This window comes from Apteryx mantelli, chromosome 9 (genome assembly GCF_036417845.1).
Source record: "Apteryx mantelli isolate bAptMan1 chromosome 9, bAptMan1.hap1, whole genome shotgun sequence".
Classification (NCBI taxonomy): domain Eukaryota; kingdom Metazoa; phylum Chordata; class Aves; order Apterygiformes; family Apterygidae; genus Apteryx; species Apteryx mantelli.
In genome coordinates this window covers 7,052,537-7,069,830 of record NC_089986.1, presented here as the reverse complement: position 1 = coordinate 7,069,830, position 17,294 = coordinate 7,052,537, and the positions used below count along the sequence as shown (strand labels likewise).

The 17,294-nt window shown below is 40.8% G+C and overlaps 1 protein-coding gene across 1 annotated transcript in view; it reads right to left on the bottom strand.

The window, feature by feature from the left end:
- Positions 1-17,294, bottom strand: part of FNDC3B (fibronectin type III domain containing 3B) — a 225,358-nt gene that overhangs the window by 63,293 nt on the left and 144,771 nt on the right. The window contains exons 7-11 of the mRNA XM_067301623.1: positions 15,092-15,150; positions 8,778-8,935; positions 6,486-6,545; positions 3,322-3,460; positions 2,927-2,980 (exon numbers count right to left, since the gene is read on the bottom strand). Coding sequence (XP_067157724.1) covers positions 2,927-2,980; positions 3,322-3,460; positions 6,486-6,545; positions 8,778-8,935; positions 15,092-15,150 — 470 coding nt within the window. The remainder of the gene's footprint in view (positions 1-2,926; positions 2,981-3,321; positions 3,461-6,485; positions 6,546-8,777; positions 8,936-15,091; positions 15,151-17,294) is intronic.

Below are 17,294 nucleotides of genomic sequence, written 5' to 3'. Positions count from 1 at the left end.
ACCTAATCCCCTGGCTATAAAATGACATGCTGCTTCTGCCCTTGTTCTGCAGCAACGCTTTATTTTTTTGCGCATGACAGTAACGCTATCTACAGTCCCAGCCTCATCTTAGTTGCTATAAACTACAACCGTAGCTACCTGGTAACACCACGCGGCACCAATCGAGATACTGTTTTAGCACTGGGCATGCTCCAAGACACAGAGCGTCACCGCGTGCTGCGGGCGGCGAGGAAGCACTAAGCGCTGCTGCGAGCGGAGCGGGCACCGGCAAGCGCCGGGGCAATCTGCCGCTCTGCCCGAGGTGCAGCCCTCGGCACAGCCCTCGGCATTCGTCGCTCCTTTTCACCGCTCTCCCGCCTCTCTTGCCCGATGCCAGTTTTGTTTCTCTAGTCGGAGGCTGCAGCCTTCGCGGGACAGCTTTCTGGGAGCTGTGTGTAGCTTCTGTGCTGCGATGGCTTTTCACGGTTCGTTCTCACGCTATCCTTCATTATGAAGGGACTCAACATTTTGAAGGCAGACTGCCATTTTCAGGGTGTTTTTGTAACTTTATTATTGGATAGATTTCTTGTTTTCCACTCCTGCAAAGCTCCCTCTGCTTCGCAGGCACAATTTAATTTCCTTCTGATCACCGATTTCCCTGTGTTTATATTTTATCCTCTGCCCTGTAGCTAATGAATGTTGCTCTAGCTGAGACCTGGCTGAGCTTTCACTGTTGCCTGGCAGGCGTTTTCCTCCTCCCTGATGTATTTATTTCTTGGTTTCACCAGGACAGAGTGCGGCATTGTAACAGAGTTTGTGCTTTTGCATACACCGATTTTAGGTAAGCAAGTTGGAGGGTATAGGACATGACAAGGGAATTTTCTTTCGTGCTTGGATGCCGTACCTTCCATTACTTAGGTAGTTACCGTACACTGGAGGCACACGAAAAAGTGAGCGGAGCAGGTTGCCAGTCGGAAAGAGTCAGCTAGCACGGGCGCCTGCCGAAACAGTCCCCTTGCCCACCCAACCGGGCTTTTCAGTCTTCTTTCTTTAATTAGTCTTAATATCAAGTTTTCATTCATTAACTCAAAAGGGCATTTCTGTCTCGCACCAGAGTAAGAATCTCTTCAGACAAGCTACACCTGTGGCCTGTTCATTAACTATCTCATGACTGGACAATTACATTTCGATCCGGAGTCGTCATGTCAAATCATTGGAGAGGCACCAAATAAATTTGTGGAGGGCAATTATTCTTTCATCTTTGCTGGCTAGCTATCCACTAGGAGCTCAAATTTCAGGATTGATACTGAGAAAACAAGGTAATTAAATAGCTAGACTGAGGACCTGGGAACAAGGATTTTTTTTTTTCTATGAGTACATGGGGTAGCCTAAAACAAATTACTTCTGCCCTGTAAAAACAGATATAACAACAATTCTTCTCGAAAATGAGACTCCAGGTATACACTAAGTATGAAAGGCTTTATAGGACGACAGCATTTTAGAATTGTCTTACATAAATTCAAGGGTTTGATTGGGTTGCAAGTGGACAAAATTAACATCCAAAGTATTTGCTTTGCGTTAATGGTTTGTTATTGATCTTCTGACAGAACCTTCTGTTAATTCCCTTCTCTCTGCAGTTTGGGGTCCTTTGCACGTTTCCACTACTTCATTCCTCTTTGGTATTATGTTCCCATGGAAATTATGGAAGCCTTGCAAGAGAAAAAACTGCACAATTAAGATGCCACAGAAGGTATAACAGGTTTTAAAGCTCATGTCTCTGATTATCTTGGCCTATTCTTTTGGAGATTTTTTTAAATTTTATTTCCTTTCCGAGATCTCATAGTCCATCTTTTTTTTTTTTTCATTGACAACCTTTCATTCCATTATTCAGACCGGGGCAGCAGGCCGTTCTTAAGCTGTTGTCTGATTTTAGTTCAGTTCAGTGGGTTTCTCATCATGTAAGTCCCACTTGCTGTGATACTGCATACAACAAATGTTTGCACAGTGTGCAGTTCCAAATGGCAAACATGTAGCAGAACGATTTGGGAACCTGTTACTAGTGAAATGATGGAAAACTATTCATAACATAATACTCCTCTTAAAATATTATTCTGAAAATACTAAAAATCTCAGGAGAGGTTTATCAGACTGTACAACTAAACACCCTTTCACACTCATCCTTTTTTTTCTTTTTAAACATGTTGCTCAAGCCTGTTCTGTCATCCAATACATATTTGCTCCTTCAAAGATGATACTCACTGACTCATGCTTTCCACAGAAATATGGCTTGTGCAATGGAAAGGACGTAAAAGGGGTGACTAAAAGAGGAAGAAGGGGGGACTCATAAGCAAAACCCACCTCCAGCAAGCAACACTCTCCATATCTCTTGCTTTTGGCATTCTCCCCAAATGCATGCGGCTTATTTTAACAGCGCAAGATCTTTGGGGCAGAAGACTTATTTTCCTTTATGTCTGTAAGAGGACCAGTTGCCTATATGAAAAGGGCAACAATTTTTTGACCTTAAACACATTTTCTATAAAAAGGGCTGCAAGATCACGCCTCATCTCCTTTGAGGCAGGAACAGTATGCCTGTGCCTATCCAGCATCCAGAAGGAGATCATGAATAGAATTCTAAGATCCATCACAAAGCAAATAATTAAACAACAAGTAATGCTACTTAACAAATTAACTACACCAAATGAGCACCAAAAAGTTAAATTCCAAGCATATAGACGCAGAATATTGTCTCTGCATAAAACACACTGGATGAAAAATATTCCCCCTCACTGCCCCTTTCGCCTTTCCAGATCTCTACCTAATGTCATCAGGATTTCATTTTCTTACTTCTAGTTTCCCCTGTATTTAATTATTTTTCTTTACCCATCAAATCCTTGTAAAGCCTGAGTGCCATTTATTTATGTATTTATTTCAACTAGTTACTACTTACCTCATCCCATTCTAGAAGGTAGCTGGTGATTTTTGAACCATTATCAATGGGTGCCTAAGAACAAAAATAAACAAAAGGCGATTTTGGGAATAAGAGAAAACTACTTCCCCCTCAGGCAAATGACTACAGTCTGAAGTGAAACCAAAGCTGAGGGTTTGCACACAGCTTGGCAACCTTTTAACGAATAACGGGAAGAGGCTGACTGTAATGAAACACATACATTTTAAAAGTCATGTGTTAAGTCAGCGCATGGGAAGGTATTAATCAGAGCACAGCAAGTTCAAGTCTCTTATACTGAAAAATGGCTGTCTCGCCTTCCAATTAATTCGAGTGCTTATGCCAGTAAACTGGATTTCTCCCTCCTTCCTTGGGTGCCTGAGTCAAGCAATACCTACCTTCCATTGTAAGGTTAAGGAGCTTTTGGTCCTGTGCGAGGGTTTGGGTGGGAAGGGACACTCTGGAGCGCAGCTGTGAGTGGTGAAGCTTACTGGCTCTGAGCAGGATCCCTTTACCGAGTTGTATATTGCGTATACCCTGGGAAAGGACACACATTCGCAGGGGTTATAAATCTGCTGACGGTTACAAGATGAGAATGTGCCGCCTCAGGCCCGGTATTTGACTCCCAAAGCATCCACGACACCATCCACTAATGACAGATTTCTCACAAACCAGCGGCTATTGCTATTCTATTTCACTCGGTACAAGTATGTAAAAAACCAAATCCACAGCAGGAGATGATCATTACAGCGTTTTGTGCAACTACTCCCATAGGCAGCTGAGTTATCATCTTTTCTTTCGACCACAAGAAGTCTCTGCCACTCTGTCCGTGGCTCTTGGCAGCACTTCATGCACCGTGCTCGAGTCCTCTTCAGCATACAACAGAACGCGTGAGCTCACGAGGACAAGGCGTGAACATTAATGCCCTACTTAAAATTGATTTGCATGTACCCTTTTCAGCGATAGTTATTGCTGCTGTCCCTCCATAGGTACAAGTTGCTCCTACACTTCTCAAGCGTCAATACTCAGTAGAGCTCTGTGAACTAAAACTAACACTGTGATAGGAATAGCTCGAAAATATTGCTTCGATAAACTAAAAATCTTCAAAGCAAATTTGATTTCAAGCAAATCCTCTACACACCAGCAAAAGAGGGCACATACTGCAAACTAACGTGGGAAAACAATATTTGAGCACCTCCTCATCAGGTGCTTGTCTCTGAAAAATTAATGATGTTATTTTTCCTGTCACATTTTCTGCGCAGCAAAAGAAAAGTGCAAGTTGAAAGTCTTCTACTCACAAAACATTCAAACTGTGACCAGACAGTGACCTTGGGGCTGGCTGCAGCTATTGTGTACTTGAATGCAGAGTTTAAGAAAGGGCAATTTCTAATTTGTTTTCAGTAGATAAGAGTAATTTATGTGCAATGGCCACCTACATAGAATTAAACCTTTGGGGGGAATTCACAAGAGCTGCTTGCCCTCAGTGGAAATATCATGTAGTGCTGCTTTATATGTCTCCTGTTAGCAGTCAAGAGTGAAAACAAATGAAATTAATTAATTGAGTCTGCATCTGGCAATTGGATACACCGTATGCATGCGTCCGGAAATCAGTGTAGCCAAGAGTCAAAGACACATCATTGGGGAATACAGCCACATAAAAATGAGTTTAACAAGAACATCTTCTGCAAGTCAACGGAAAATTGCATTTTTGCTTCTGCCAGTTGGAAGCTGCTGTGGTACCTGAGGCTTGCTTGTCAATGTTCATTACTGTGACTCTGCTGCCTACTACGGGGTGTCATATAAACTCCTGAAAAATGAAAGAAAACAAGTGTCCTGGAAATAAGCGGCTCTGGAATTTCTACAGCAGAATTCTTCTTGCAACAGGGGCCTCCCAGAAGATTAAAGGTTTAAGCGTAAAAGGGACTGACAGGCCCTCAGAAAGGTGAGTGGAATCATCTTTGTAACTACCAAAATAACAACTTGAAGAAACGTAGGATGGAGATTCATAGTGAAGCAGGTTGTTCTAAGTGTCTAGGGCCTAATACAGCCACGATGAGCTCAAGTAGTTTATCTGTGTGAAAAAAGCAGCCCTTTGAGATGCTGCCAAGATTAAAGAGACCCAAGATGATCTGCTGAGTAACTGCTGGTCACATAAATTTCTTAACAGATTTATTTCTTCAGAGTTGTTAATACATAATGCAGTTTCAACAGAGGGAAAAAAAGTAGTAGAAAACATACTGTCTGCTTTTCAAATGTTGGTTTCTCCCACTACAAATGTGGGCTGCTGCTGCTTTTAACTCTGACTTTCATATCTGTCAGTCACTTATTCTTTCTAAACAAAAGTTACTGCTAACTGTTTGCAAATGATTTATAATTTGGCAAACATGCAGAAAAACACAGGGAACTGTAGGTAGACAGAATGAACTGATTTGGAAGTTAGCCAGGATATAGGGCAAGTACCCCGAGCGCCATTAAAAATTGCACGAAATCTCAACAGTACGCTTTACATGACTACCACTTTACTGTTTGAAGCTTGCTTTAGAAATTAAGCTCAGTTGCTTACAGCGGGAAGCTCAGCAGTGCTTTACAACTTTCTTGCTTGAATCTGCGTGCTTTACTTACTTAGACATTACTTATGGTCTTGAGCTTCTCCTTGAAAAGTACATTTTAGGGGACCATCAGAAAATGTCCTAAAGAAGCTATGATATCAGAGAAAGTAAGACTTTTTTTTTTTTTTTTTAAAGAGCTCAGAAGCAAAGTGTTTGTTTTCCAAAGTTTTACAAACAGTAGCAGCCTTGATGAGAAAACACGTGCTAAACTTAGCCCTTGTCTGGAAAAACAGAAGGAAACAATAGACAGGAGTGAAAGGAATTTTTTAAAGGATATTGAGCTTAAGTGAACAGGATGTGAATTTGAAGCCTTGGTTCGTAAGCAAAGTCTTCTAAAAATGCAACAAAACCATATAATAAAAAGCTGGTATTAAAAATATCAAGGCTCAAAACTGAGAATGTGTTAATAGTTAATAATTGTGTAATGAACGCAATTCTAGAAACCAAGAGAAATATGCTCTAACACCTGAACTCGCCTTAGTGTTACTGTTGCACTTGAAGGAGAGGTGTTCCTCCAAGAAATTCTTTGAAAAATCAAGTCAGCTTTGTAAAATACACAGAGCAGTTCCAACACCAGCCTTACTGCTTGCCTCGCAACAGGCTTGAGGTATCCTATACTTCATACCCAAGCACCTCAAGACTTGCTATACTTATATACATACATATGTATATAGATAGGCAGAAATATAGGTAGAGACAGATGTCTTTTTACTCTTACTTTAGCAATAACAACAATATGACAGAAAAGTTCATGTTCAGAAAGCACTCTCATAACTTTGAGTCGGAGATAAAATGGATCAAAGAATACTTAGGAGGCATGAAATAAATCCTGCAGAGGCGACCACTAAGTTCTTGAGTTGCACTACATATAGTTAGATAAAAAATTTCCACATTTATTCTCATATATTTGAGCTGACTATATTTAAGTGACATTCAGAGTCACGCTAACTCACCTGACGTGATAATCCGTTGCTGGCCTAAGGTCTTTCAGGTTATATTCTAGTTCTTCTCCACTGCAGAAAGAAACCATAAACAAATCATGAAGAACAGCATCATATTGAGCGCAGCTATTGATTTGCCAGTGACTAGGGATTCCTACATATTACGACTTGAAAGAAGAAAAAAAATCCATCACAGAACAATAATAGTAAGGAATACAGGACCGATTTATCAACACACTTCAGTTTCTTGAAAGCCTTATAAAGCCTGAGCAGAAGAGTAGCCATGATCCCAATTTTTAAAGTCAGCTAACTATATGGGTGCTATCCTGACATCCGTTGATATTCATATAAAGTTTATTGTGTTTTTCAACCCTCTCAGAGTTGAAAGGAGCTGAATCAATACAACATTACTGTTGTACTTTTGCACATTTACGATTTCAAACTACTTCAGAAAAAGTGAGAATCAAACCTCACAGGTAAAAAGTAGTTCCTTGCACAACTGTTTCACTTGTGATCATTCGCTTTCTCTTCCAGAAGCCCATTTGCTGTGAGGACTATGGCAAAGAGACAGGCAATTAACCCTCAAACAGCCAGACCCAGACCTCTCCCAACCGCAAGAAAAGAAGAACTGATTTTCAGACATTCTAGGAAGCAATAGTACATAATTTATTAATTTCAAATGTAGCCAGCATAGTCAGGGATGTTGTTCTTCCTTTCGCCTTGTCTGCTGGTAAATAAAGACTAGACTGACTCGTGCATTGCTGCTGCTGTGACAGTTATGGTATGGGTCAGTGCTTAATAAAGCAATAACCATCTCATGTATCTGCTTGGTTTATTCATTATTTTACTGAAATATGGGAAACGAAAAAATTCTCAGTTTTGCATAAAGAAATATTTTATAGATAGATGGGCAAGTATAGGGAGATGTCTCAAAAACAAGAGACCAAAATCAGTGTTATTTCAAACAAAAAGCACACACCTGCTGGGCTGACAGAAATCCTGCCAAAACTCTTCGTTTTCCATACAGTCCAATTCTCCAAAAATTCAGAATTTTTTTCTCCCTGGCTTGAGTGCATTTCTTTGCAAAGACAATGTATTCAACATACTGCAGGACTTTTTGCCTACAGTAATAAATACTGTTGCTTATGAGAGAGCCTACCACACCAAGCTAACGGCTCTACTCTGGCGAGGAGCAGGAGACAGATTGCTACTTGCAGCTTCAAAACAGGCGCACAACATTTCATAGCTGCAAGAAAACATTTGGCTGTTACACCAGCAAGCACCAAAGGTGCAAGAAAGCATCCTTCCCATTTTAAGTGCTCAGAAAGATTGTCTATTCAGCACAATGTATTAACATATAGAGATACTCACACTGGCTCAAAACAGCTAGTGTGAATATTGGAAAAAACATAGCTGTATTGCAGTAACATTTCCCTGGTTAGTATTCTCTGTTAACATTACCCAAGATTGTTTGTGCAGAGCTGCCTCAAGCATCCAGGAGGAATACCCTAATTCACAGGACATCCTAGAAGACACTTTGGTCACATACATAAATACTGTACCACCTGGACTCTACTGAATGAGATTTGTGAAGGATTTGCTATTTCACAATAGCCATCTCAATTTTCTATCCTAGACATCATTAGAGAACAAAAAAGAAAGGTATAACGCCATATGTACTTGGTCACAAAATAAGCTCAGATGATCACTGAAATTAGAGACAGAGAAATCCCTCAAGAATTTTTACTTTGGACTGCTAACAGCCAAGTATTCAAGACTTTTCTGTGGAGCTTATTATATAGTCTACTGGTGGGCATGCTCCCTTCTCTGCCGATCAAAGGCAATCTGAAGCAGCAGAGCCCTCACCTATTGCTCTTCAGCTCAAAAAGAACTGGGTTTAATGTTCTTAATTATGGAAGTCCACAGAAAACACAGTCCATCAGGAAGGCAACCATCCTACTTGCATGGCGTACATGAAAGGGTTTTGATATTTAGCACAAGAGAAATGGCAATCTTTTCACCGCTAATGAGAGACAGCAATGTACGTGAGACCTAGAGTATGCTAAGGAGGCAGGAGAGGGAAGGCAACCGGGGGCCTTGTGCCACGCACTCGGCTAGCTCGCTGCAAGCCCCTTTGGGCGCGAGGATCCGAGGGGAAAAGAGGAAGGAATTACAGGCAGCTGGGACACGTGCCTTCTTTGTGCAACTGACGGGGATGCCCACGTAGGCCCTGAAAAGCTAAGAGAGATTATTTCTAATGAAAACAAACTGAGAGTAAGACAAGTGTAAAAATGATACTGTTACCTGTAAATTATCTTGTATTTTCCATCCCTCCCTTTATCTGATAAGGCAACCTCATAAGTACAGGTGTAAGGCAAACCATTGCTGTGTCTATCTGCATTTAAAAGGCCGGCGGGAGGTGACCACGTAAGTAAAGCTGTTCTTGCTTGAATATTTGTAACCTATAAAAGAAACATTAGTTACTCTGAATTCAAGAACAAGGTTGTCTTCTAAATATTTGCTTTTTGCTTGAATCTTCACAATCAATTTCTTATAATCAGCAAGAAATTTAAGAGCTAGAGGTGAAATGCAAAATTAAAAATGGTCATCAACAAAACAAAAATACTGATCCACAGAATAAATAAACATCTAACAAGTGAGGAATATAAAGATACATACGCCCACAGGGAGCTGGCTACTTATTGCCTAAGGGTTCATTAAAGTATTCCTTGCACCATTTTTAAAGTACCCTGCTGTTGTGGCCATTATCAGAAAGCAAGTGGAAATAAAAGGAGCAGTGACTTCATTCTATAGATTTTCTTGTCCGCACTTATTTTTCTAAAGCTTCTGTTAGTGAGATTCTCAAAAAAACCAGCAATGGCATTTTTAGTCATCCTGTTCCTTCTTGTAACTCAAAGCTGCAATAATTCAAGTATCTGCAAAGTTACACTGACTCGAAAGCCTAGGGAAGGATCACATTAAAAGTCTGACTCGCCGATTAAAAATTAAATCCCAAATCAATCACTTTACGCCCTGACAGAAAGAGGGTATTTATGATCCGTAGTCACCACTGGGTGCAGCTCTGCAGGGGAATCTAAATGGCAGATGGGCCAGAATTCCCTTCGAGTAAAAAAAATGAAAAATGCCTCAAGCCCCATCACCAAAACAGCTATATCATGGCCAGCTGTGCAGCCGTATTCTTCTGGAAACCCAGCTCCAAATAACTCTAGACTGACAGAGCTTAAACCTAGTGCAGCTTTTGTTGGGCGACTCCAGGCCTCAACAGGAGAGCCCGTGGGCACCTTGCCAGCAGCATCCTTCATCACATGCACGTGCAGAACAGGAGCTTCCAGGAGAACAGGCTTCTGTTATCAAGCCAAGAAAGAAAGAAAGAAAAAGTCCTTCCCCCCACTCACTGCTTCAAAGGAAATAAAAAAACCTATTGTTACTTTGGCTATCATGGAAAGACAGTACAGAATTTTTATGCAAGTCTTCTGAAAAAAATCCAGAGAATATTCTGTAGCCCCAAGCACTCTGCCACAAACTCCTCAGCTTTCGTAAGGAAAATGACTGCTTTTTAAAAAAGTGCAGTGTCAAATGTAACTTTTTTAGATAGCCTCCATGAGGAGAAACAAAATCATGAGGTTTTAGATTCTTTATTAATTTCTTCTACACACAAAATTACACTGGTTTTACCATTTTAACAGATTTCTCCAAAATACAAAGAAAAACCTTGTCCTTTTGTAGGTGTAAGAGGGTAAGGGAGAATGACACAGGTGCTTAGCTACACATTTCCAATATTTTCCTTGAGGGATCTGAAACACCTTACCACCAACTAATGATTTAGCACTGGCATTTTAGCATTAGTTTGCTACATAACTGTGCTTAGAATGAAATTGTTAAGGTTCAGGTTGGGATTCTGTAAGACCATAGCCTAGCAATGGGCTGGAATATCAGATTTTAAGGCCTGCTTGCTTACAAGTCAGACTTCTGGATATCTTTAAATGTATATACTGCAGAATATTTAACTTCCCATGTGAAAACACATTGCTTCCAGCTGAAAAGCACTCCAACTGTTGTATATGATACCGATATATCAAGCATATGCTTTCTAAGCAAGTCATAAATCTGTGTTTTTAACATAATGACAAGTAGGTGAAACCACAGTGTCTCATCTTAACTTCAATACTGTACTCTCAAAAGTTAAAGATTTTTATTTATTGCAGCACACTTAGTCTTGCCAAAAAGAAAACTTCTGTTCAACATAATATGAAAAACAAGTTGTAAAACAAGAAGTTAAGCAGTAGCAACATTTTTTAATTAAAGATATGAACATGCAAATCCTTGTATACATATTCAGTGGATTTCTTGCTCTAGTCGCATTTTTCTGATACTAGGAAATCAATGTTTCCTTCAAAATTTGGACCAGCAAAAACTGATCTTAGATATCGACAAAAATTCTGAATGTTTCAAATAAGACAAAAAATTAAATGTCATATATACGTGTGTGTATATCTATACATATATATATGAATTTAGTTGCAACAAAGATATTTAGAGCTAAAAATCTGCACTTTATATAACGTATATAGATCAGAGAACTGGATAATAAAAAGATCCAAACATGAATTTTCTTTTAACATACATTACTACTATTTACCAGCTCAACCCATGAACACGCAGTTTCTTTTATTATTATGGAAATATGCTTGCATAATTGTTTTTCATAAACTCAGACGGGCTTGGAACTCGAGGCATGATATCCTGCCAATGTTCTATTGGAATGTTTTTCTCTATGACTACTCACGAGGACACACGTATATATATTCTGCGTATGGCAAAAACCCTGGCCTTTCATGAACTCCAGCGATCTGTAAAAGGTCTTTTATCATTTCTTAAAATAAGACTAGAAAACCCTACAAAACGGTAGGTTAGCATTCTAAGTTAGTGTATACACATTTGCACACGGGGGATAAAAGTCAGAAACAGCTCCTAAGCACAGTGTTTACCTACCTACACCGTGGAACTGATACAGGGTTCAGAGTCATCGCTGGCCTATTTTGGGGGTATTACGTACGTAGCAACAGCTGATGCAGTTTTTCAAATAAACACAACAGATCATTGAATACAATTCTTAGCTGTACTGAGTACGCAAACCAAGCGTAGCAGCAAGCGAGGGTCAGCCTGTGTGACAGGGTCAGGAAACACAAAACTATACACACGCTAAGTGTCGAACAGGCGGCTAGAACAGCACTGTGCATGGCAGAGCAACAACAGGCTTATTTGTACCACTGGAGATACGTATATCTACTGCTCACCAACTATGCGGCTCAAAGTCGTATCATGCTCACCAGAGGTGTATCTCTTCAGTATCTTATTTAATGGCCAAGCAACCATTTAACCTCACTAAGCAACTTCTACATGGAGCAAAAAACACTCGCTTTGCAATGAAAAAGGGCATATTCAATAAATGGGATTATAATGAACTGAAAATAAGCAAAAATTCACAAAATGGCTCAGTGCCTCCAGCTCCAATTCGTCTTCCTCCCGCCTGGGAAGACAAGCACCTTCTGAGAGGTGCCAAGCAGCTGAACAGGTGTGGACCAGCACCCTTTTTGAATTCTCAACACAGTGAAAAACGGGGCAGCTAAAGTCATGATGGTAGGTTTAATGCCACTCCTATTGACTCCGATGCCATCACTCATTCAGGGTATTATTCAAGTCAACTTTAAGCTATAAAGATTTTACTCTAAGTAAGAAACAGTTTATTGTTCATTAACGCTGCCCTCTTTCTACCCTACCAAAACACAACTGACCAGAAAACTTCCTCGTAGATGGGGAGGCAAAGCTTTGGGCTTCTCTCCAGGTAACACAACCTGCCTCATCAGCTCGTAGAATTACTGCATCTGATTTTAACAGGGCTGGCTTTTCCTTTTAGCGAAGGAGTAACAAAAGACTCTCCCACAAGGAGGTTTGGGTCCCTGCTGAAAAGCACAGTTAATTAGTTTCTGAAAACTTCTCAGTTTACGCAGTAAATGCCTGCTTTATACAGTACCAAAACTTGGTGGTGTAAATAATTATTTTATAAAAGCCCCTGGGAAAGAATCCCAGCTCCTCCGCGACTTTAATAAGGTTACAAGGCTGATGAATATCAGTCCTCCCAGGCATTCAGGTACCGAACAATGTTTCTGTACAACTTTCATTATCTTTTAAATTCCGGGTTAGCGTTCACAGGCATCGGGCCGGCTGGAGCTTTATTGTGTGTGTGAGAACTACACTGAAAGCAACATTCATCGCCTCCCTCGGGGGCAGCGTCTGAAAGGCCCGGGGGTCAAGCGAATTCATGGCGATTACTAGGTCAAGATTTCACTTTTAAACTCGGGGTCTAATCCTGCAGTTTTAGGCCAAAATCCTGGCGGTTAAATGGGAGTTTCGGCTCGGACTGCGCCAGCGGAGCGGGAGGCGGCCCACCTGCAGCGCTTCCCGCCGGCCCCGCTGCCCGCGGCAGCCGCGCGCCTTGCCGCCGGGCGGGCGATGGCCCCCGAGCCGCTCCACAGCCGCGCGAGCTGCCCCGATGGTGCTGCCCTCGGCCCCTTCCCAAGCGCGCTTCCCTGCTTCTCTCCCCCGCGGAGGTATTTGCTTTAGGGAATGCTTACTTTGCCTGTGATGCTGAGAATTGGTGAGGTTCCGGTTTAAAAAAAAAACAGGGGAAAAAAATCAAATAGCTTCTTTTAGCTTCACTCCTCTTTGCCACTAACTTGCTGTTTTCTGTTTTTTAAACTCTGTCACTTCTTTCCACACAAGCGTTTTTCTATACATTGTTTTACTTCTTTCCATACACACAAGGCTCACCAAAAACATGGCCCAGTTGACTACTTATACATAATATATAATTCCATCATATATAATACTAAACACACACACATAATTACTGAAAACAGTCAGTGGTATATGATACTCATACGAGTTTAATCACAAATGTCAAAGTTACAGGGGGGCTAACAGAAAATCCCCGAGAACTTCTCCTTAAATGTCATTACCATTTAACCAGCATTTGTCACATTCTCGATTTTTTTTAATTTTATTTTTTTTAAGATTCCTATAACAGCTACTTTTGAAAGTGTGCAAGGAAGTTTATCTTTTTCTATTGGTACTTTTTGCTCCCCTCTGCTTTAAGCACCCTGGTTTCCAGGAACCTAATTGTGCAGAGCTCTGAATCCTGCAAAGCTAAAATAGCTCCTCTTCTTACCTCTGTAGATATAAATGTGAACTATCATATTTTTCTTGTCAGCTCTCTGGGTCTCTGTAAAAGGCATCAAGCTGCGGCATTCTACAAGCCAAGAAGCATCCAGGTAGTCCCCAACACGAACCACTGACTGTTACCCGCTGTGCAATGAAGCAGCATAGTTTGGTGCTAACTGCACTTTCTTAGCCTTCCGACCTCCCCAAGCAATCCTTTTCTACAGTCTTCAGCTTTATACTGTCACTTGTTTCTAAATTAAATAAGGCAATTTTCCTGCTTGAAAACAGGAACTTGGGCTGCAGCCCTCTAGTACCTATAATCTTCGTAAGTCTGACTTAGGTCTGGCTGGCCTAACTTAAAACGGACACTTTTATAAGCAATGAAATAGAGTCCTACAACTGAACACCGTTCTGATTTATTTAGAATGAAAGCATTTAAGAGAACAGATCCTATAAGTAAGACCTCAGCCTCTGCTCACGCATGCCTCTCCCTCAGGTATGCTGCTCCTGCATCTTAGCAATCACCACTTCTTCAGACTTCCACTGCACAATTTCTTTCCATCAGCTGTTCAGTTGCTACTGAACTCGGTCCTTATAAGAGCATTCTAACAATCCAATTTTTTGTTTGTTTATTTGCTCCCTAGGCTTCCAGCCTAACAGAAAAAGCCTTGCATGCTTTCAGAGCAAAGGATAGAGGCTCTCAAAGTTTCCCCCACTGTGTTGCAATTGCTTCTTCAAGTGTTTGTTTGGACTATTTATTTAGATCCACAATACCCTCCTGGTTTTTCTTTTGACACAAACTAGAAAAACATCACACACAAAGGCCTTATAACCAGATTTATTAAAAAACTTGCTTGACTAGGGTCACACCCAACATTATGGTTATTGCATAGCGATTGAATTTCCATTACAATTCATGTGCTTTCTTTTGCTTAAGACAGATTTGAATATAATAATTGCCATTGAGTAATAGAATTAACTTAATTTAATCATGATTACAGACATAAATTGCTTATGACAAATAAAATGAAACCCAGAGGGAAGGGGAGAGGAGCTATGTAAATCATCACAACTACACAGCGCTGGGGTCCTCATTACACTATCAGTGCTGAGAGTCCCTTCCTGTAAACAGATGACTGGTGCAATTCTTGCAGCGGGCAGAGGCCATGCATTCCCACAAGCATGGAATATGCTTAGAGTTTACACCCACTGACTGTATCCCTGCAAAACGAATTAGATAAAAATATACACAGGCAACAATCTAGCAAGTAAAAATTCAGAGATGCTCCCTTGTGAAATCCCCAGTAGATTGTGACAGAATGTACTCATCGTATTTGCTATTTTTTCCTTGTATGTGGTAATTCTGGATCACATACCTGTGGTTTCTCCATTCCAGAAAGAATGTCTTGAACCCTTTTTGTTTCTGAATCATATTCTGTAAAATAGAGAATGTAGAAATAGGAAGAAAAATAAATTACCAACATTAAACAAAAATGTCACCTATATCAATATTCCTTCAGGAAGTTATAAACAGGAGAGATGCTGATTATCTGTACATGAGCACCAACTGTTTTGCTTTTGTGAATTTAATGTACACAGTTACATAAATTCATAGTAAAAAATTGTAACATAGAACAAAGAGGGAAGGAAATGACACATAACTGCAGCCATTCAGAAAGGTGGGATTATTGCAAGGGGTGTCCTCCACAAACAGTGTTATTGGCCAAGATTTGGTTTGACAGAGCAAAAACATCCTAGTTCCAAAGATCGACTGTGGAAGAGGCCCAGGGGTTTCTACAGCTCAATTACTGCTGAACCTAATCCCGTCTTGTTAACTAAATATATCCTTACTCCATCAGCTGTAAAGCTTGGCTATCTGCCTGCTCACTGGAGCACCAGGCTACCGGAGAAGACAAACATACTTCTTGCACCCATGCCGAGTAACCCCTGGCCGGCTGAGCAGGGTGTCCATCCCGAGCGCTGAGATTTCGGGCATGCAGGAATAGCTGCACAGCAGCTCACTAACCATCCAGCTGTCTTGAAATGGGATTATCATTTACTGGTCAAAGCTCTTGTAACAGCCTCTCCACTATCAAAGTAGTCATTTCTTGCCAGGCTAATTCTGTTGCTGGACAAGCCGTAATCGCCTCCCTCCCTGAGCCCTCCGCCTGGTGTAGCAGCTCTTACGGGGGTCTACACACAGCATTATTAAAGAACAGGATGTCAAATAGTTTGCAAAAATTAGCTGGATTCTTTTGAGCACAAAAGGTGCTACAAAAGTGATCAGCTGAGCAGTGGAATCAGGCTAAACCCCTTCCCAAAATGTCCTGAGGTAAAACACGAGCTTAGAGTAATGAGGTGACACAGAGCAGCTTTATCCCTTTTGGACCACAGCATAGAGAGAGGCCTCATTTTCCACTAGAGTATTCCTTAATGGAAAATGAGCAACATTTTTTTGTCTTTTAATCATAATATAAAAAAGTTTGCTCGCCAAAGCAGACAAATACAACAAGCATACACCTAAAGCAAAATGAGCAGGATCTCTTTATAAAAAAAAAAATTGGCACAGGAAACAAAAAATATTAATGAAAACTGGCAAGATCAGATGAACAGCTTTCCCAAATGATCCCCCCAAAGCCTGACCTACTTCTTGTAGCTGAAGAACGTGTCTTTATTTTTGTCTGTGACCTGCTTTTAAAAAAGTATCCCTACTTTTTAAAAATTCCGTGTGCTAGGATGCCAAAAAATAAAAGTGGCTGAATGCTGATGGCAAAACTCCAGTGTAAATGCCCATCTCTCTCTAAAGGAATGCACCTTGGTGCAGAGTGGCAATGGCAGATCTCTCTGCTTCACGCATTCCTGAATGCCTTCACTCTCAGCCACTCCAAAAAGAAAAAAAACAGTAATAACTCTGAGCAAGAGGATTGCATGACTGTCTTTTTCCACAGCAGATAACCCTTAGAGCGTATTAATAAAGTGTATAAATTGGCAGGATTCAGCCAGCATAAGATAAAACTGACTTGAAAAGTACACAGATGGACCCAAACTGCTAAGGAAAAGGTCAAGATGTTGATCCAAATAAAAATGTCAGCGAAGTTTAAGGGGTTTCAGAATTCAGGGTTCCCCTCAATATTATGAGAGAAGCAGAACTGAGCCACAAAAGCTTGGATCCAGACCTGGAAATTCTGGAGGTCTTGTAGGCTTATCTCGAAGGGATGTTAATAAGAAGCAGCTTCTGCAGTTACAGAGCTAACAAAATGCTGCTACTATTCTATTGAAAGTTTATGGTTATTATGTCACCCCTAATTACAACCCCCAGAAGCTGAGCATGAATCATTCTCAACCTAAAATCCCAAACATGTGGACTGAATTTGCTCTCCTCCCTCTGCTTTCTAGCAAGGATGCTATCTGTGTCACACAGAGTAAGAGAGGAAAATAAATGCTAAAGCCCAAAGAAATCTCACTTCCCTCTCCTGTGAAAAATGATCGCTTTGTACAGTAACTGAGCCCTCTGACCCTTGCAGGTCAGGGCTGAAGGTTCAAACCATTGCAAATAGTGGAACTGACTTTAAGACCTAA